The sequence below is a fragment of the Orbicella faveolata genome, unplaced genomic scaffold (genome assembly GCF_042242905.1).
Source record: "Orbicella faveolata isolate gen_17 unplaced genomic scaffold, um_ofav_v1 contig_1, whole genome shotgun sequence".
In the NCBI taxonomy this organism is placed as follows: Eukaryota; Metazoa; Cnidaria; class Anthozoa; order Scleractinia; family Merulinidae; genus Orbicella; species Orbicella faveolata.
Window position 1 is genome coordinate 36,128,473 of NW_028301536.1, and position 21,893 is coordinate 36,150,365.

At 39.9% G+C, this 21,893-nt stretch overlaps 2 protein-coding genes across 3 annotated transcripts in view; one reads left to right on the top strand and one right to left on the bottom strand.

Moving 5' to 3' along the window:
- The first annotated feature begins 16 nt into the window (after nt 1–16).
- Nucleotides 17–1,893, top strand: LOC110065545 (uncharacterized). The gene has a single exon (XM_020772695.2). The coding sequence runs from the start codon at nt 691–693 to the stop codon at nt 1,423–1,425; it is 735 nt and encodes a 244-aa protein (XP_020628354.2). The 5' UTR covers nt 17–690; the 3' UTR covers nt 1,426–1,893.
- A 1,244-nt stretch (nt 1,894–3,137) lies between these two features.
- Nucleotides 3,138–21,893, bottom strand: part of LOC110065546 (nuclear pore complex protein Nup205-like) — a 36,104-nt gene continuing 17,348 nt past the window's right edge. For both annotated transcript variants that reach the window (XM_089274442.1, XM_089274441.1), the window contains exons 13-34: nt 21,409–21,618; nt 20,357–20,539; nt 20,150–20,207; nt 18,965–19,163; nt 17,978–18,098; nt 17,767–17,863; nt 16,084–16,254; nt 14,903–15,666; nt 13,854–14,045; nt 12,707–13,028; nt 12,186–12,322; nt 11,362–11,526; nt 10,461–10,787; nt 9,796–10,056; nt 9,484–9,622; nt 8,458–8,541; nt 7,564–7,733; nt 6,109–6,235; nt 5,333–5,467; nt 4,737–4,831; nt 4,096–4,161; nt 3,138–3,810 (exon numbers count right to left, since the gene is read on the bottom strand). In XM_089274442.1, the coding sequence (XP_089130568.1) occupies nt 3,691–3,810; nt 4,096–4,161; nt 4,737–4,831; nt 5,333–5,467; nt 6,109–6,235; nt 7,564–7,733; nt 8,458–8,541; nt 9,484–9,622; nt 9,796–10,056; nt 10,461–10,787; nt 11,362–11,526; nt 12,186–12,322; nt 12,707–13,028; nt 13,854–14,045; nt 14,903–15,666; nt 16,084–16,254; nt 17,767–17,863; nt 17,978–18,098; nt 18,965–19,163; nt 20,150–20,207; nt 20,357–20,539; nt 21,409–21,618 (4,143 nt within the window). In that variant the 3' untranslated portion in view covers nt 3,138–3,690. The remainder of the gene's footprint in view (nt 3,811–4,095; nt 4,162–4,736; nt 4,832–5,332; nt 5,468–6,108; nt 6,236–7,563; nt 7,734–8,457; nt 8,542–9,483; nt 9,623–9,795; nt 10,057–10,460; nt 10,788–11,361; nt 11,527–12,185; nt 12,323–12,706; nt 13,029–13,853; nt 14,046–14,902; nt 15,667–16,083; nt 16,255–17,766; nt 17,864–17,977; nt 18,099–18,964; nt 19,164–20,149; nt 20,208–20,356; nt 20,540–21,408; nt 21,619–21,893) is intronic.

The following is a 21,893-nucleotide window of genomic DNA, read 5'->3' on the forward strand; positions in this document are numbered from 1 at the left end:
GCTAAGTGCGGAACTGCTACATTCGACCTGCGTGCCGTGAGGAGCGTTTTTGTTCGTATAACCTCCCTGTTGCAAGTTGCACGTTCAACTTTGCTCTAAGCGAATCTGACGGGATTACTTTGTTTCGGCAGCAAAAACGAAGACACTACCCGTCACTCTTCTGCCATCCCCGGACTTCACGCTTCTCTTTCTCCAGCCTCTGGAGGGGGGCAAGTAATACGGTCATCATTAGCCTGTATAGCTGGTGAGCTTTCACGCGCGGGTGCTTTGGTTTAGCAATGGAATCTCTAAAGTTACGAAGGGAATGTGCTTTATTCTAGAAAGTAAGCCACTTGTTTTCGGGACATCAAATTTTCATGATTTAGAAGAAATCGCGAAAATTGCGTAAATTTGGGTTTAACTACCAGTGATTGCCCGTTGAGCGCCATACTCAGTTAGCTGATCTAGAAACCGGCCTTTACTTCCCAGTCGTGATTGTGAAGCCTGGCCGTGCCTGCTTTAGGTCTGTTTTACAGTGATCATCTGAGTTCTGTTGTTTTTTGCATGCCAGTTCTGGCGTGACGTCACATGGGATAAAAGGTTTAACACGCGTCACGAGCAAAAATAACTGCTTTCGATTTCGGTAAACGGAAGTGACCTTCCTCTTCTTCATCCCGAGCACCACCAGTATCGGGCATTCTGACCAGAATAATGAAGGTAATTTGTGCTGGACCAGCGAAAACAGGCACAAAATCGATCTCTAAAGCTTTACAGGTTCTCGGTTTAAAGGTCTTCAACTGGGAAGAGCAGACCTTTGATTTCCTGGATCACTGGGTCGGCGTTTTTCAAAACGGTGCCAAGCCTGATGCGAAGCGTGTGTACGAGAATGCTGATGCAGTCGTCGACATGCCGGGTACATTTTTCTTTGAGGAAATCTTGGAAGCATTTCCCGACTGCAAGGTGATCCTGAGCGAACGGGATGAAAACTCTTGGGTGGAAAGCCTTGTGAATCAAATTAAAGTCTTTAACACGGCAACATTTGCTCTGAAACCACTGGTACTCCTATCACCAACCCTAAAGAAACTGTTTTTCGTGCTGCTCGCGTTCACGGATGCAATGTTCGGATCTCATGACCCCAAGGCAACGTACGTATTCAGGAAGCGATTCCAAAGTCACAATGAGCGTGTCAAGTATGTTGTTCCCCGTGAAAAACTATTGGTGTACAACATCGAACAAGGATGGAAACCGTTGTGTGATTTCTTGGAATGTGAAATTCCAAACGTCCCGTTTCCACATGAAAACATCAAAGGTGAAGTTGCTAACATGCCTTTGGAGGCAACAAGAGCTGGCCGTCAAATAAAACGAGAATTTATGCTTGCTCTCTTGGGCATATGTTCGCTGATTGTGATCTTTGTGGCCATTGTATGTTACATTTATTATGGCTGAGACAATGCCGTGACTGCGTATCGCGTGACCATACTTTTATGTCACGTAGTCTCAAGAACTTTACGAAGACGATGTTGAAATTTCATAGTTTGGTGTATTTTATTCCACTTTACACAACTGTGAGAGATTAGGAAGCGCTTTATAAATTTGTATTAAGAGATACAGTCTTTTTTTTTCTTTTTTTCTTCTTTTTTTAATTATAGTTAATCAACTCTCAAGAGTCCACAAAAGCGAGGTGTGGTGAAAATGACCCAAATTTTTTGGTAAGATTTGTTTTAAAGATCTTCTGTTTCGTTTAATTTGCAGTACACATTTATTTTGCTACATAATCATGTGATATTACTTAAAATAGTGTGTAAACTAATAAACATTCCAAGATTGCAGAATAATTATGTCAGTCAATGCATCCAAATTGTCCATTGCAACGAGAGAACAACAATAAAAATATCAGTCTGGGACTACATGAAATGTCAATAATAATAATAATAATGGCAATCTGTCAGTCTCGAGACTATGGAGCCTCCAAGGCAGCACTTAAGCTTCTTTGAAGATTGACAAAATTTTGGCAATCCGCAAAAATTTGGCAAGTTTTTGAAACTGGGGGTCGCACTTATTTTATGCTACTTGTTGACAGATTTATTACTTATACAAACAAAATTGGCTCTAGTGCGACCAGGAAAGCTCAACGTGACATATTGCTGATTACAGAGGACCCCTCCTTGATGTTCTCAATTGTCAAAGTGGCACGTGACCAGACCCAACTAGGGTCTCTCATCGCTTGCTCCAGGGGGCGATAATATGATTGACCCTGGGAACGAGGTTGATATGAATTATTTCACATATACTTCACATCATTTCACTCCCCACGGGAAGATATGAACTCACTTAATTGACCTTGCTCCCAATGTGTGGCTTCATAGCTCAGTTGGTAGAGAGCGTCGCACCGGTATTTGCGGAGGTCACGGGTTCAAGTCCCGTTGAAGCCCTGATTTTTTTTCTCAGGTTTCTTCTTTCCAATTGCTTAAAATTTACTGCGATGATTATTCTTCACTTTCATCTACTACCGCAGTTCAAATATGAATTATTTCATATACACTTCACATCGTTGATATTTTCGTTCGCTGCATTTCGATCTCTCTGGGAATACCAGGCCTCGATCAAAAAGTCTCTTTAAAAAGGCGATCACGAGCCTTGTTTGACACGGACCCCATCAAGGCATTAAAACAAGGTTTTAGTAATTCATAGAAAGACGTTTCGACTCACCAATTTCGGCAATGGTCTTTCTATGAGTTACTAAAACCTTGTTTTCACGTTTCAATAGGGTCAGTGCCCAACACAATTTCGGATCCGATGTATATTCTATAGTGATGTCCATCCCTGACTGCAATTTCAGTATAAACAGTACCCAAGTGTTGTGTTGCTTTTAAACTAGCCACTCGACCTGATGAAAAATGTAATACAAACAGAATTTTTTACTCTTAACGCTCCGTCTCCTGGACAACATACATTATAAAAAGTAACAGTTATAATTTTTGACAACTATTCATGTCGTCATTATTAGGGGTCTGGGGTCGGACCTAGACAGAGGGAAGTGATCTACAGTAATTTGATAGCACGAAGTTTCACATGGAACCCACCCAGCCTGGCCCAACTGTTACCACCCTTTTTGAAAAATAAAGTCTTAGCAAAAACACAGAAACATGACAATCCCCTTTTTCTTGGCCTGAAAAACTTTTACTTCTTGTTTAACAAACAGTGTTTAGGTGACACAACTACAGTGGGCTTTCAGCTATGTACATAGAAACAAGCGTTACAATGAGCATTGCGTTGCAATGAGGTTACTTCCTTGCATTACGGTATCTCACAATTATTTGTGTCTATTTTCTGTAAGAAAACAGATGTGGCTGTAAGAAAACAGATTTTGGAAGATAACCACAGAAGCTAAGCACTCTTCTATATTTGTTCGTAGAGGTTCTAGAGGATGTGCCATGTTTTGGGTATTTCCAGTAGTCAGTGTCAAAATGGCAACGTCACATCATCTTTCCACGCTTCTTGTCACTGTTAAAATCTGTCACATTACTAGGTAACCCAATGACCACAAACACAGTCAGTCCCCAACAGATTATCACCAAACCAATGCTGACACAAACAGCTCTTGTTCGTTGCTTAACAGAACACCAGCACAGCCTGCAGATCGATGCAGTGCATGGAAAATTCCGAAAAATAGTATTCTTTTGCCTCTGGATCGAGACCAGAAGCCGCTTCTCAGCGCAATCCGCTGGTCATCTCGTTGCGTGCAGGCGCCCCATGGATGGTCAGAAGCCGTTTGATGCGCCGAACAAGGACTTGAATAAAGCCAACACGTGTCCGCCCTTTACCATGCGCCTGAAAATAAAACCAAACAGATATCTGAAAGGAGAGTCATATTACTGTTATACTGTGCAGTTAAGAATTGAATTAAGTTAAATGTTAGGGACAGCTGAGGTTTAGTGCATAATTCTTGTTTTGTTTCTGGCCTAGAGCTGCTAAGCTCGTGGATTTCTTCCCAAGTGATTACTTAAACATTGAAGTAGAACTAGACTATGAAACTTGCTTTGTTTCATCACTGCGATGTACCAGCTAAAAAAATTAATAAAAACAAATGAAGGGTTATCATGCATATATACGCACCTGTTCTATTTCAACAAGTTTCTTCAAAACGGTCTCAGTTAAGACACTAATTGTCTCTCTTTTAAGCTGCAACAGAAACAAACTACATTCAAAACAACAACAATACAGACAAGATGAAAACGTTTTTCCTTAACCCAATTGCATAGGGATGTATAAATTAGAAAGTGCCTATTTCTGTCTTTTTTTTTCTGGACAGAGCTGCCAAATTAAGGAGCATAAGCTAAAAGCAAGAATTACTACCTGAGGACAAACGATGCATAGTAGTTATGCCTGTGTTTGAGGCTAGTAGCTCATTTAGACTGGCACTTATTTCCGGTTTTTGTAGCATGGAACAACGAGGAGTATTTTTACCCCCCCCCCCCCCCCTCCTGCCCCCCTGGATGGGATGCTAGTCCATTGCAGGGTTACCCTCAACATTAAATTCACCTGTACCCATTTGTACACTCCTCCTGGGTGGAGAGGAACTGTGAGAGTAAAGTGTGTTGCCCAAGAACACAACACAATGTCCCCGGTGAGGGCTCAAACTCAGACCGCTTGATCGCTCCTCAAGTGTACAAACCACGAGACCACCGCCCAGTAGATAGAGAAGAGAAGAGTAGACAGAGTAAAAAATATAGCTAACTAAGCAGACTGGTGCTTACTGCTTCAATCTCCTCGCGTGTTACACCATCTCCCAGTCCTACTGTTTCTGGAGCATGACCAGATGTGAATGAACTCCCGGCTGGCAACGTCCTCTCTGCAAAAAATCCCATATCATTGTTCAATATGCACGGTTATGCATGTCAATCTACTACTAAATTGGTCCTTTGTAAATGGAAGTACTAGTAACTTTTTTCTCAACGATTACTACCAAACAGGAGTAAAGGAAACAAGACTTCTTGCAGTGCGTTTTACAAAACATTTGACAAACAGTTCTCTGTCAACTTCAAAACCAAGTTGCCAACAAGTGAAGAACATTTTCTTGGCATGACATTCAAGTCCTGCCCAGAGAAGGAGACAGTCTCATTCCACTTCTCGTTCTCCCACTCTCCTTCTTTTGTTGCAAATAATTTGCATGGGTTCTGGCCACATGAGTGAAAATGCTCTACACATTAATCGTTACTCAATCATTGTCATGAGCGTAGTTGTAAAATACTGGTTATTTTCATGCTGAACTTTTTTAGTTTTGTTACACAGTAAAAATCCAGCATTTTCAATACAGCAAAGATTTTGGAGCATCACTGTGCTCCCACAGCACCTTGCAGTCGTCGCATGTGACTACTGGTTAGCGTCGGCCCAGCAAGCATGCGCCGTTCCTCGTCTGATGGAATGCAATGTAAGAAGTAGAAATCCAAGTGGCGCCAGAGAATAAATAAACAGTTCTCGATAATGTCTGGAAAATAGTCAAGAAAGAAGCTTCCCAGTCTCTGTCTAACCACGGTATTTCAGTACAAATACTTACATTATTTTTCTCGAGTCAAGTTATCAACAGAACTGAATGTTTTCAATTAAAGTTCTTCCATAAGCGACACAATGAAACCGGTATCAAGTGGATCCAATATGAAGTGGACAGGTTGCGTAAAAGGAAAGTGCGCTTTTGCTTCACCAAGTACCTACATTTTATGTTACCACACGCATTAAGTTTTTTTTTTTTTCGTGAAGGATGAGAATGTGTGCTAAGCTGCTTAGGCTGTTAACCTGAACAGAATCCGCTAAACACGATTGTCTATTTCAGGCGACGCTGTGTTGCATGAGATCCAAAAATGGCCACGGAGAAGACTAAATACATGTACAGAATGGCAGTGTTTGAAAGAATTCATCATGACCGACTGATAGTATTTTTATTTGTGAAACGTGTTTAGTGGAAATAATCATGATGATAAAAATTAATAAATTCTTAATACTGAATTAATTTATATGAGTTTGGCATATATACTGTAAGCAAAGTGTCTATCATAAGGAGTTCTTTTTCACGAAAACTTTTATCCAGACATAGATAACGCTAATAAGTTGAATAACAAAATCAAAGGATACACAAATGAGAGGAAATCTCTTGTGCCTTGTACTGTACAATCTGTGTCAGACATTTCTGTGCCAGCTGGTGTCTTTGTTGTGTGGATAATCTTTCTTGAACAGTCCCTCCAAACTGTACTTGACTCAGCTGCAAGGGAACAGAACTGTAACAGTTGTTGTGAAAATTTGGATCGTTAGATAATGTCATTCAAGAGTTTCCTTGGCTTAGCCATCATGGTATATGGCCAATTATACCATGCTCCACAAATATGGTAAGCCAATGTACATTTTTTTTTGGGGGGGGGGGGGAGTTTTTATTTTTACTCTTTTTTATTTCAGTTTTCTATATTTTTGGAGCATTTTTAATTGTTAAATATTCGGTGGATTTCTGACAACTGAAGAAAACCCAGAGAAATCAAAACTCACCAATCATTTAACAAAAGCAAATCATATTACGAACCATACAGAGCTTGAAGCAAAAAACAACAACAACAAACAAACAAACAAACAAACAAAAAACAAAAAAGGAACATTTATAAGCAACTGGTGCCAAAGGCGGAGAAACGTAAGTTAACTAAATTGCTTTAATGTGCTGCTGATTGGCCTTGAAAACAGTACACTTGTTTAAATTGGGTATTAGAACTTCTCAGTGTTTAAAAGCATACGATAAATTACAGCAACCCTGTAACTCTTCTCACTAAGGCGCCTAATAAATATTTGTAATCCACAAAGATCAGTTGCTGCGTGGCACAGTAAACAGTTCAAAAGTTGTAAATAGTAATAATTCAGTGCCAAATTAAATTCGATGTTTGTGGCAGACGTTTTGGGCCTAGCCCTTCCTCAGTGCTAAGTTTAGTTATACTAAGTTTAGTTTGCCTAATAGGTCATCAAAGGGACAATGTCCAAGCTGATTATCAAATGATCTCTTAAATTCTAATTTAACATTACTAAAGTACATTGCCAATTGCCACCAAATAAACAAATACATTGGCTAAAACAATTCTACAGAGCAAAATAGAACAATTATTTTGGGGAAGAAACACGGGATTACAAGGATAGAAGGAGCGTAGGCTGTTCCTGAACAGCGGCTGGTAATTGAGCCTAGGATAGAAGTGGATTACAGCCCATCACATCTGATTTTGTGACATGATGTCAAGAAATCACAATTGCCATTCTGGTAAAATTTTGAAACCTTTAGTTCTCATTTTGTAGTGTTAGTTGAAATTTCTTGGTTTTCACCACTTTTTAGCATTTTTGTCTTTATGCTGCAAGATAATAAGGTAATTTCATTGGAAGACCCTGGTCATACTTATTAATTAAAAACATGATATAATAACTAGACACTGTCCCTTTAGGTTGATGCCTTAATTTCGTCTTCCCGAATCCTCGAAAGGTATGAAAAGGGAAAGCTGGATAATCAAGATTTACCAATTACCACATATACACTACAACTATAAAATTCTATTAAAGCTATACCTCTCTAAGTTCTTCGCTGGTTAGCTCCGTCAGGTTTTGTAGCTTCAAGTGTGCCTGTGAGTACAACTCAGCCGTCTGTTGAATTTCATCACTGCACTTCTTCATAAAAGTCACAGGAAGACAAAGACTGACAGGACGGTAAGACGACACCATGGAGGACGTTCGAAGAGCTGGCAACGATGAGAAATGAAGTGTCACAAGATAATGGCACTGCCAAGCTGGATTATTCATTGTTTCATGTCTCAGCTAGTTAATCCATACAGCGCTTTACAAAATACTTCTTGTAAAGTCCAAAACCGATCGTCAAACTCTAATGACCCAATAAACTAGTCAGAACTTGAAGCGAACAGGGAAAAAGTGCAAACAATGCAATATAATACATTCAAATTTATCATCGGTTAGAGGCCGTGAAATCGCCAACCTTTTCTCATTTCTACTCTTTATTCGCATGGAGGCGCGGTGGCTTCATGGTTAGTGCACTTGTCTCTGGATCGAGTGGTCTGGGTTCAAGCCCTGGCCAGAGACATTGCAATGTGTTCTTGGGCAAGACACTTTACTCATGTAGTACCTCTCTCCATCCAGGTGTATAAACGGGTACCGGTGAACTTAATGCTGGGGGTAACATCCAGGGAGGAGTAATCCTAGTCGCTTCATGCCACACAAACTGGAGATAAGCGTGGGACTGATGGGCCTCTTGGCTCATATGCAGACTTTACCTTTACTTGTTTATTTGTGCAATTGATCATTTCTATTTAATGTTTTGTTGGTTTTGATTTATTTATTCACCACACATGGAAAAAATGTATTCCACAGTATCATAGTAAAACAAGGAGAATACTCCTAGTCCGATATTCTGTACACATAATTTACATGTAAAGTTTTTGTTTTTCTTACCTTCTCTTGTCAGATGAGAATCACGAGTTAGCGAGTCTGTCAAGCTTGGCAAAAACAGCACATGACAATGAGCAGGAACAGAACCTGGCAAAGAAAGAGAGGCAGTAGAAGGGTTACAAATTTGTAATAATTATTAGTATTCAAGGCCTGTTCACAATAATTTGGCCTAATTTCTGGAATAGACTTGTGTTCACACTAAAGCGGTGTTTACGGTCAAACAGATCTTTTCGTAAACACCTTCCAGAGTGACGAAATATAAAAACGCTGGCGAGGGAAGGAGGCAGCAATTTGTTCACAAATTAACAGCGTGGATGAAAACGTTTTTTGGGGGAAATTTATCCAATTAGAGTGGATGAGGCCTAATTTAAGTTCACTGATCATTCAACAAACTGATGTTAACAGCGCCTTTTAATAACACGTGAACACTACTCAATCAGCAGCTCGTGATTCGATGCCATCAATCATTTAAGTGGACCTATCAACACAGCAGTTTGCTCCCACGGCTTTCAAAGGTCACATCAATGAAAACTTTATGATTAGTACATTAGATCAATTCTGTTCAGATGTTTCTTCTTTTCAAGGTTGGTTAGTTGTCGTCATAATTATAATTGATGACAGCCAAAAAATGCTGGGGTGGATCTAGGTGGGTTCAGTCCAACCCCCTAAATTAAAAAAAAAAAAAAGACATTATAACCCGCTGACTTGGCCTCAGTTTCTGAGGAGTTCAATTTTACAAATTTTCCGGGGAAGAACGCCCCCGGACCTCCCTACAGGAGGAGACAGCCTTCAGCGGTCCTATCCCAAACCCCCCTCTCTAAAATTCTGTATCTGCCCCAGAAAATGCAATTCCTAATTATAGTTTGAACTTCAGAGTTTACGTGCTATCAAAAGGTGCAGTAAATAATGTCACAAGACTACAAGCCACGAGTTTCTATCGAGTGATAACAACCTATCAAACTCCTGAGAACCCGAATGAGAGCAAGTGGTCTTTTCCACCAAAATTAAAATATTGAACACCTAGCTTACCAACTGAGTTCATTACTGTTCTGCAGTAACCAACGACGTTAGAACAGATTCTCTGCAATTTTTGGGTAGTTTCCATGGCAACAACACTGTACTTGGTTCCAGGTTCCTCATTGTTTTGCTCCATCACAGATTTAATGATCTACAATTACACGAAAGTGAGACTACAAATTAATAACACAAAAAAATCAATAGAAATACTTTCCCTTGAAATTTACAGTTTGATAAAGCAGTAGTGTTGTTAGGCTTTGGAGGGCGGAAGACATCCTTACGTGGTCATTGAAAATGGTCAAAAGTTAGTGATACCCAGTTTACCTTCTCCCAGTTTTCACTGGAGCAATATCTCCGTAACAACCCAATCATGAGGCGTTGGATCCTTGCCAGGGGTCCCCTGAGCTGTAATTGCTCCTGTCCCAGTTCACCGTCTGTAGTGAGAGTGACCTCAGTGAGTCCCATGTTGCACACAATTCCTGTGACGAGGCCAAGTTCCTGTAGTGAGCCGCAAGAGTGTACAGCTTGTCGGTCTTGAAGAATGCTGATGAAAACGTCCACGTGAGACACAACAAAGTGCAAAACCTGTAATCAAAAGACACTGTTATTTGGCATCACAAGTAAACATATCAAACAATACTATGTTTAGTTCGTATAGTGTGATCATCCGGGTGAGGGTAGTTCTGAAAAGAACTGTTGTTGGTGACTGATGTTTCGACAACCTGAGCGGAAGTCATCTTCAGAGTCAAGTGAATGATGTTTGTCAGTCCATGATGTTATAAGTCTCCTGTACAAAAGTTACTTTTTCTTCTCCTTTGCAATTCTGGGCATTGCCGAAACAAGTTAAGCTCCTTCTTAGTAGGATGCTGTATCTAAACTAACAAGGTTCTTCATTGTGAAACCTATAAAAAGCTACAGGTGATTTTTAATTGTATAGTTATTTCCATAAGGAAGCACATGGTTACAGCACTGAAGCCCATATGAATTACCTTTGAAGCTAGCTCCTTGTGAGCTTGTGATCCAAGGGAAGTAAGCATGGCCAGTGAAACTTTAAGAGCTGGCATTAAGAGCTGTCTGTATCTCTCCACTACAGTGGGAACAAACGAGTCCAGCAAAACACTGCTTGTGTCTTGATCATGAGCGTACAAGTCACTGGACACCAGGCCCGCTCTCTTATCGTGCTCAGGTCTTCTATCAAGGAAGGTACATTCTGCCAAGCGTGATAAAAGCCCTGCTTGAAGAAGCACCTTAGCTCCTTCTGAAGACTGGGCCACACGAGTCAACAGAGCCATTTTAGATTCGTAGATGTACAAAGCCTATAGTAAAATGAAACAATAGAGTTTATGTTCGTGGGTATAAAAGATATGTTTTGGGCCTGACTCAGACCCATTTTAGCTGAGCTGCTAGGCAAGGGTTAAAATGAACTCTGAAAAGGGCCCAAAATATATTTTTGTCCAATAACATAAACTGTATTACTTTTATCACTATGGAGAGCATTGAGAAAATAAGGACTGGAAAAAAAATGACATCAAAACAGTCTGTACAATGACAGGAGCATTTACAAGTTGAACAGCATTTAATTCTGTTCACTGAAAATACACAATAGATCAAGCAAAGCTGGCTAGAAATTACAAAATCTTGCCATTTGAGTTTTCAAAAATCGTGCAAGACATGAAAAGAAAGTTCGATAAAGCTTATTATTGTAAGTGTTGAAATTTCAGCACAAACAAGCACCACAGTGCTCAACAAAGTGATAATAACAGCTTTTGTGTGGCATTCTGGTCAAAACTGGACATAACTGATATGTATGTAAATAAATACTAACAATTTAATCTAACCACACTGGAATAGAAACACTTTCAGCGTAAAAGTTCACAGGAAACGCATTACCTTAAGGGGTTCAGGTGATGGGTCCAACATTGATTGCAACATGTGGTCCTCATGTGCAAGCCCCTCGACCATATGTTTGAGGTAGCCTTTCAGGTTAAGATAGTTTAACCAACGGTGTTGCCAGTCAACAGCAATTATTGCATCCAGAAGAGAAAACGCCAACATCTGTAAGTGCCACTTTAGTAAGTCAATGTAAATTTATTTTGCTTTAAGAGTGACTGAATATATTAGACCTACATACAACTTACTGTACTTTAAATACATACTACAGTAATCTCACAGGCATAATTTCAGATGTTACTAAGTTGGAGTAAGTGGCTTGAAACTAGCTCAAGTTTATAACAAGCTCCATTTCTTCCAGAAAAAACCCTCCACCATATGCTGTGACTATGACAGCATTCAGTTGTTTCCCGCCAAAATCCCAATACTGCTCCTTCAACTACAATAAACCAGGTCTAGTGTAATGCAGCAAATACACCAATCAGACTAAACATGCACTTTGTTTCGACCAATCAGGAGCAAAAGTCAAAACCTATCACAGCTAGGCTTACCCATGTTTCCTGCACTTGCTATGTGTTGCATGCTTTTGCTCTGAGTTTAGACTGTCTTACTGAAACTGTTTACAGTGATATTTTATTCCTGACCATTGACAGTTATATGAAAATCAGTCTTGCTCCTATGTATATCCTGGTCAGGAAAGGTTTTTTTTCTTTCTCTTGTTTGCATAAAGACAAACAAATAGAGTGAAATCAGGGCAGTAGTGGTAACTTCAGGGGTGGGGGAAGGAGGTATTTTCTGAGGTTTATGGAAGAGAGCATACTGACCCGTCCTACATCATGACCATCACAGGAGTCTCTACAGACCACATCCATGAAAGGCTCACCATAACTAGACAACACAGGTAGAATACTGGTGTCCCAGGACTGGCTAGGGTACAGTGACAACACACTCTCCATTACACCTGCAATATTCAATACATTAATGTTAGTATTCCTATCTACATCTTGGACGGTTTCACCAGTGATCATACGGCCCTGTAATGGTTAACTTGTTAGTCTTCAAATCAGCCATTATCTTCCCTCATGTTGCAGTCATTAAGAGGAAAGATTGCATGATGAGTCAAAGAATGTCTAAGTATTACAGGAGAGGGGGAATGCAGTTTTGTGGACACTCAAGGAAGTTTTTGGAAGTGAAGTACAAAAGCTATGTCAGTAGTGGAAGGGCAGGTTTTATTGGTCTATAATTGACTATTAGGTAGTTGCAGTTGTCATGTGAGAAGAATGAAACAAGTATTTTTATGGCTCATCGGCAAAGGTAACCACTAGAATTTGCAAGCACTGCATACCTCTTTCCTTAGTTTGATGAGACTCTGGTGCAGTCTGCATAAAGTACAGCAGAGCAGCATACAGGTTGGCTCTCACCCTCTGTAGACCTCCTCCGGAGCGGAGCACTGTTTCAATGAGACCTTTTAATATGGCTATAGATGGACCAACAGGGAGAGAACCACCAGCTTCTGGAAGATGCTGGCCTCCTCCCATGCCATCTACAACCAGGTGTGTGGCTGGCGGATTTGTGGAAATGGAAGACTGGCGCAGATGTGCCATGAGAGTGAGAATGACTCCGGAGACTGGTGAGGTAAGTTCTGGCAGTGCATTCTCACCTGCAATCTAAGCAAATAAAATTGATGTTGGTGGAAATGTACTAATTTTATGGCTGGGCCCATGACTAACTGCCAGCTTGCACTAGGTGTTTGGCCACAGAGAAGTGCCTTCTAAAGGGCAGTCTGCATTAATTAAGGGAGATGCTTTGTTTGGTGGGCATTGCCTCCAGGTAACTGATTGCTTACCATTGTAGGATTCACAGACTGACACTGAGCCTTTTTTTCCAAGAGCTGTTCAAGGGCTGCATTCACTTTCAGCAGTATTATTTTAAGGAATCATTTTCTTTAGAACCTCCAGGGCTTTCATTAAGGGCTGGGCAAATTGACCAGCTGTGAAGTTAATTTTGCCCACCTGGTTTGAGCATCTACAGGAAAGTTTGTCTTATAAAAACGTTCAGTTCAAAAAATTTTGCCGCCTGTAAAAACCAGTAGCCTTGCTGCTAAAAACATTAATGAAACCCCTGGAACCTCATGTTACATTTGTTTGGGTAGATGGGGAGGGGAGGGGGGGGGGGGAACAACATACAGAATGCTCAAGACCCCTTTGCAGGCAGGATCCCTCTGGGATTCACTCAAATCTCCTTCATCAAATTCTTGCAGTCCTACATGTAAGTATTCATTAAAAGAGCTTCTCCATAAACTTCAAGAAATGCTGGTAAAATTCAGGAGCGTTAAAAAGAGAAAAGCTAAATTTTTCACTTTTACAACCTTTTCAAGGGTATGGAAATTTTTCAAGGACTTTTCAGTGCCTGTGCAAACAGCCATTCCCTGAATAATGATAAAAAATCCTTAATGCCAAAAAAGGTCCATTAAAATACCCTTTATAATGTACCTTGGATAGTAAATCCTGCAGCACTTCTGCTATAACAGTCTGTCTTGTGTCTTTTGGTAAAATATCAGCAGGACAGGAAGCTAGAGTGACCTCTGTAACACGTCTCCAAGCCTCAAATACTTCTTTCTTGATATGCATGCTCTCTCGCACCATGTTGCGTAGCACAACATTTTGAAGGATGTCTTTGACTTCCTTTACAAAACAAAAACAAATTAGTCAGTAAGTCCAATATTTATTATAACTTGGCAAAAAAAGATAAAATTAAAATCTCTCAGTGACCACATGCAACAAAAACTCACCGCAGAGTTTAGCTGCATAAAAGCACATTAATTAACACTACAATACAGGATTGCAAGTGCTGCCACGTTCCTGTTGTTCTTTTATACAATCAGAGTCGTAATCAGAAGCGTAGAGCAATACGATCTAGTGAAAATCAAACCGGCGGAGTCAGAAGCAGAGCACCGATTCCACTTATGCTCTGTCGCTTACGATCTAGAGAAAACTGCACTGTCGGAGTAACAAGCACAAGCGGAAGAATAAACCAGTCACAATGTATGATGCTGGGCTTTGTGATTGGTTGGTTCTTCAGCCTCTGCTTCCGACTCTGACAATCTAGTTTTCACTGGATCATGAGCGACGGAGTCATAAATAGAATCAGAAGAAGTAGAAACGTTCTCATTCTTCCAACTCCAATTCTGTTGAGCTTCTGACTCCGCTTACAACTCGAATTTTCGATTTTCACTAGGTCATAAGTGCTCTTACGACTCTGACTATGACTCCAACTACGACTCCATCACTAGTGAAAACCAGCCTTTAAGGGTAATCTTATTGAGACAAAAAAGCAAGAAATTGTTATACATGTAGAGTGTAATAATACCATATCGACAATCTACATGCAATCCTGTGGTAACTGTTTCAACAGTCAGGTAAAATCACTACAGCTTGAACATGTATTACTTGACTACCTACTATTAGCGAGATGGGGTTTGATGTTGTAGATATTTTTGTAATCTACTACTTATAATGCATCAGGATTATACACCACTAACCTGTAACAAGAAGTTTCTCTGTCCGACTGTTGAAGTTCCCTGGACTCCACTGATCTCACCCATTAGTAGCTTATGAAGAACAGGGACATTACAAAACATCACACTAGTGTCCTCAGATTTCTGTTCACAGGAAGCTATAGCCTTCTCGGTGACAGCCACGTCAAAGTAATTCAAGTGCAAGGGTGGAGGCACGTCTTGGCTGAATTCTATTGATTCAAGAATGTTGAGAAGTTTTCTTCGAGTCTGCACCTGTCCCATGTCAGGATACATAACATGGCTGGTGTCAGCTGTTGTGAAATCATCTTCTAACCTTCTTGGCACCAACTCTGGTAAATGCATTCCAAGGACTGCCTGGGCCGATGGCTCACCCATCAAGAGCCCCAGAAGCCTTTGAGCATGTGATCTTTGTCTTCCTTGAGCTGTCATGCGCAGTTCAATAGCAGTAGTCTTAAGAAGCCATGACTGTTGACTGACAATGGTCAGCACTGGAATTGGCATCTGTACTTCATTTGTGTCCATACTCACAAGATTCTTGAAAGGCAAATGTTTAAGATGTCGGTACAAGAAATCATGGCTTGTTCTGAGGTAGCGCAGTGTTGGGGTTGCAGTGTCTTTATTGGCACACAGACTGTAAATAAGCTGGTATGCAAGCTCTGCAAATTTGGGAGTTTCTGTCAAACATGAAGGGCCATGATGGGTATCTACTCCTCTGTTGAGTATGTCCAGAACAGCGTGAAGACAAGTCTTCGAAGCACCGAGCACTCCTGTTACAAATTGAAAATTATGTTTTGTGAAAACGTACAAGTACCACCGAGATTTCAATTAAAGCTCTTCCACAATTGACAAAATCACCTCATGTAATGGTAACAACAATGATAACAATAAAAATAATAATGAACCAAACACCTCATATAATTTTTCTCTCTGGATAAAAGACTCTTACGGATAACGAAAAAAATATATATTTTGCTAATAGAAAATGTAAGGAATCCCAACTGGCCAATGGAAGGGTAGTTGTCCATTTTCAAGTATGGCTGAAAAGTTGAACTTAGATCTACTGTGAAACGACTCTAACTAGCAGCTAGAACAGGATTTCAATCCAGGACCTCAGGATTTGAAGTCTGGCACCCTAACCGCTTGGCGACACATGCATGCAGAAGTGTATTTTATCATTTTTCTACCTGGATCCTGGAGATTGGTCTTGCTCACAGGTTTTCTAAGCTCATAACCCATTAGGAAATGAGCCAGATTAGGCGATGGGTGCTGCAGTGTATGTAACACTAATCTCAGCACATTTTGTCTACCAGCATTACGAATCTGCGACACCTCATACGACTTCTCATCTATAAAGTCTATGGGGAAATGAAAGGAAAAAAACAGACATTTTACTGCTATATAATACAAATGTAGTTATTATTAAATGCATTGCTTAGGGAGGAATGAGCTGGATTTTAAATGGGACGGAGCTGCACAGACCAAATTGCCTCACTACATATTATTGTGGAGCAGTCAGTTGGATGGCAGTCATCGCTATATATTTGTTTTGAAGACTTTGCAAAAGTCTTTCACAGTATCACAGAGACATACTATTTAACCTCATCAGAAAATTTTAAGAAGGCTTCAAAGCAAAGATTGTTCACAATGGACACGACTGAGTCCTTTGACATGCTTACTGGCATAAGGAAATGATGTCTCCTATCTCCCCTTCTGTTTCTAGTTGCCCTTGATTGGGTGATGAGGCAAACCTTTAGCAGATTAGTACAAGGAATTCAGTGGCAATTGACAAAAAGGTAACAAGACCTGAAATATGCGGATGACCTGGCCCTGCTAAACCACAGAGCTGCAAGGTGGAGGACTAAGATGGAGGACTTGATGGTCAATGGCGAAAGGTCAGATCTCAAAGTTGACAGTGATAAGAACAAAATGATGAAGGTAATGACGACCCAAGCGAGAGGTGTAAGAATTGGACAAGATCTGTTAGAGGAATTATTTCAGTATCTGCATAGCATCATCAACATAACAGATGGCACCAACGAAGATATCGTTGGTCACATATCAAAGGTTAGACAGGTGTTTGCAATGTTGAAACCAGTATGGAGAAGTTCTCCTCTGTCATGCAAGACAAAACGTACATGTAGGATCTTTTCGTCTAATGTCAAGTTAGTCCTACTCTACCGAGCAGAGACTTGCAGGACCATTAAAGACCTGGTAAACAAGATCCAAGGTTTTGTTAACAAGTGCCTGTGGAGCCTTCTTGGCATAAGATGGCCAGAGGAGATTTAGAACTGAGGATCTGTGGCAACTGACAGGTCAGAAACCTTTGGAACTTGAGTTGAAAAAAAGGGCTTGGCAGTGGATTGGTCACACTCTCAGGTCGAGACCTGACAGCAGTATAGCGAAGGCAACATTGGAGTGGAACCTGTAGGGGAAACGAAGGCTGTGGAGACTGAGCCAGTCACGGAGGCAAGCTCACATGGTGGAGCTAAAAGAACAGGGAACAACTTGGGCTGCCACAAAGAAAGTTGGGCAAAACAGGACCTGCTGGAAAGGGATGTTTACAGGCTTATGCTCTGCTAGGAGGTACAGATTCACCATGAAATTACAACTCAAGAAGCTTAAAAGCCAACTATTAGACTTTCAGCAATATTTTGCAGTAGCATAATTTTGTGACCAGCCTCACAAGAAAGTGACCACAAAAATAATTTAAAGCATTTCCCATGACAAGAACTGGGCCACTTCTGGCCCAGTTAACAAGTTGTTAAAGGTAAATTTGTAACAACAGCAAAAGTTTCCTCTAACTTGTAACCATGATTAATACATCTGGGTAAGCACTATGAGAGTCAAGTGTCTAGACTTATACTGACCTCTCCCAAGTTCTTGTTCATCTTTTTCACGATGGTCTTCAGGTTCATTTATTTCTAACTGGTCCACGAATCCAATTAGGATTTGCTGAGAGACTGACTGTAAAACAAAACAACAAATAATATTACTAGAATGCTTGACACAGAACACACACTTGTCTAGATCCTCTCTGATGGTGTTCAACAGACAAAGTTTACTCTGACTCGCTCTCACCTGATTGGCTGTCAAGAGATTCACTAGGTGTCTCTGAACAGTTGTTGATTGACAGACAAGACACAAGATCTTAACAACGGACAGACTGACTTCAGCTCCAGTGTGAAGATGAGAAACAAATCTAAAATAAGAAAACAATTTAAAATCCACTTAATTTACAGTTGAGATTGATCAATAAGATACACTACTTATGAGCTGGGTTGATCTGTATGAAGTATTTACAATGGAGAACCAAATCAACCATTGTAACTACATGTGCCAGTGCAGATCGGACATGAATGTTGCATCAAGATGATAAAACATCTAATTGTTATTTTCAAGCCTAAAAACAATAAAATGATGTGATTAATTGATCCAATTCCGTATCAAAGTTGCAAAAGGCTTATTCGGTATAATTAAAATAACAAAAAGCACATTCTGTAGATGGGGTTTATTGTACATGTATGTATAGTGAGAATTTTAGGCAATAAACCTTGCAAATAAAATTCTATATGTGCTATATTTTTGCATGTGAAAAAAGCGATACGTCCAATCAGCTTTGTGTAGGGCATTTGTCACATGTGAAAAATATAATCAATCACCATCCAGAGTAGAATCACTAAGCCAATCAGAGCAAAGCACTCAAATGGCTTCCGAGTCAAGGTCCATTAACACGCAAAAAAATAACAAGGCCAATATCCAGCAATCTTGACCAAACAATCGTGGTCAGTAAAATTTATATGATTTATTATATGGAAAAGAGAACACTTTTCTATTTTATTGCGGGACACGGCGGGTTATCCCTAGCAGGCAACATAGCGCTACATGTATCTTGCCCGCTCGTGTAGCCAGTCACAGTGCAGGATTCTGTTCAACTTGCCCGCTCATGGAGCTACAGTAGTCTTAATTATACTGTAATAAGATACTTTATTTTGCAGTAGGGAATACATCTATAGTAAGTATTAGACAAGTGTAACGGTGAATTTAAACCCTGACATCAGTGCTTACTTCATTATTTTCAGCAGATAGTCTGGAGCACCTGACTGTGGATTAACACTAAGAAGTAAATCTTCCAAAGGAGAGACCAACACTGATGACTGCTGAGGCACACTGCGGAACATGTCTATGAACTGCTCTTGCTTTTCCAAAGCAATTTCAATCATTCTCAGGCACAGCAAGGCTGCCTTTTCCAGTTCTTCTCTTCCATCTACACATTTTGCAAAATTTAATAAGATCACACTGTTTAATACCAATAAACTGAATGCAATGAGAAATACCTGGGCCATGTAGTGAAATTATGTGAATTTAGTCTCTAAGAAATTCTTAGTCTTGCAGAAGAGAATTTCAGACAAATTTCACAGGTCTTGTCATCTCTAGTGTTTTTTTTTTCCACACTGTTTAAATTAGAGTCTTAGTTAGTTAATCTTGTCCAGCTAAAAAATGTTTAGTCAAGCAGAAATTTATTTCAGAAAAACTCACAGCCCTTGTCATCTGAAAGTTCTTGGCAACACTGATAGACCTCAGAGTCTCAGTTTATCTTGTAAGGCAAAAACGGTATCAGTCTTGTATGTCTCGTCACCTCAAATGTTTTTGCCACACTGTTATTGAGTCTCAATTTATCTTGTAAGGCTTAGAAAGTCTCAGTCTTGCAGAAAAGATGTTAGCCTCGCCTTCTTGCAACATTTAAAATTCACCCCTTACATCTCCTAGTAAGGGGAGGTACTGTTAGAAGAGGATCTTGGCCACGAACACATCATGAACATTCAACCAGGGTTCACAATGGGAGCTCTCGATTTCAATCATTAGGCAACAACTATGTACACCTTCTACCAGTTTCACTTTAAGACAATTACACATAATTAAAATAATTATAGCAAACCAAGGACAGATAGAGTGGTTTACATTTGAGTGTCAAAAAGTTATTGGCCAAGTTTAATTTGTTATCACTACGCTATACAATTGGTATAAACAACCCATGCCACTTTCTGATCCAATCAGAAGTACAACCAAAACCAATCATAACTCATTCACATACTTTGCATTGGCAACATGTAATTACTTTGAGTTTTGATTGGTTCACTGTATTGTCTTTTCCCTATATGATTGGCTAGAGTGATTGCTTTGGTTTTGGTTTTACCACATTCAACTGAAAATCCCTCTAATGATTTGTCATTGACAGAAACTAAATTTTACCTGAGGCAACAGAGAGATGTTCAAGTGAAGATGATGCAACATCTGTGATATTCAGCAACTGCATGAGCATTCAAAGATGCAAATTAACAGAAATTACAATTTAAATTATACTGAACAACAATGAAAATTATAACCAAGTTAACATGAAAGGGTGAACTGAATTTTCAGCAATTGAATCAGCTTGAAACAAGGCTCAAACACACTCACCATTCTCAACATGGGTGTGTCATTCAACATGTACATCATGAGGCTAAACCCAGGGGGCTTGGGTACCAGAATCCTCTCTCCACCTTGGATCTCCACAAACTGGTCAACAAAATCTTCTGGCTTTGGGGTATAACCCTCAAGTAACTTGAACAAGATCTGCAGAACAGCACTGGCAACTTTCCACTGTAAACAGAATCAATGTCGGACACCCATTAATTAATTTCAAGTGACTGGATCACCATTTATTGCTACAACTGAGTGACTCTTGAAATCATTTTTCAAAACTTGCGTGCTAGAAATTGCAAATTTAAAGCACGTCCAAGAAAATAGAAACATGAAGCTTGAAAATGAATTCCAAAAACTGTCAATATTTAAACATTTATATGCGCACTTTCAAAAATTACAAAAAAACAAGGGAACATTCTAGCCTAGAACCTTTCATTACCCGAAACTTGCTAACTAGAAAATAAAAGGTCACAAGTGAGAAAATGAAAATTCAGCAATGACACCTGAAACTTTCAGAAACTCCACCATAGTGTACAAAATGAAAGTGGGTGTCTGATAGTCTGAGACTAGTGGATTTTGCAGCCCACAAGTCGATTTTGTCCTTCATTTGCCCATTTTTCTTTCAAAATCTTTTGAGGAAATTCAAATTACAGAAATACTGTAAGAAACGCATTTTGGGGGCTAGTGAGAATGACTTTTGGGTCAGTACATCATGCATGGTTACAGCTTGCAGCAAAGGCAAGCCCAAAAATTAGTTTCCTTCGCATCCTGACCATAGCTTTCAAGGTTGACTGTGTACAGGTTTTGTAACTTGAGCAATGATACTGAAAGCCAAGGGGACCAGGATTTATAAGATAGGCTTTTGGCATCAACAGCCTGCCATGCTGTAATTTGACACATGCATGCAAATTCACACATACACACATTCTGAGTACAGGTAAAACAATTGTGGTAATTAAACCAAAAAGTAAAGATTTGTGACTCAAGATCTAGACCTAAAATACACAGCAAGGAGCATATTAAACACGTTATATTAAATTAACTACCTTTTCATTGGGATCTTGATATGCTCTTGAATTGAACTTCAGAAACACATCATCTCTCACAAAAGCCAGGTAGGGTTCAAACCCAGGCACCCTATAACCTGCTCCCAGGGTGGCTGGAAGGGGAATCTCTGTCAAATTAGTCAGAAGTTTGAGAAATGCTCTAGTCTCAGGATATGTCTCGCTGCGGGCTTCAAGCTCATTTAATTCAACCTAGAGAGGGTAGTGCAATAACATACAAGCATAAATGATGATTACATAGATTGAGGTAAACTTACCTTAATACTAACCCTAGGTTTGCACAATAACCATTTGTGTAACTCCACGTGAAATGCTCAGACCAGAACTTTTTCTACTGCAATTCATGGTAGAACTAGTTAATATTTTGACCGAGGGAAAATTACTTTGTCGTGTTTGGCTGTCTGGAAAAACTACATTCTTCTTATTGGCTGCGTGTGGTGTTACACATACATCATGTAAGTTTTTGC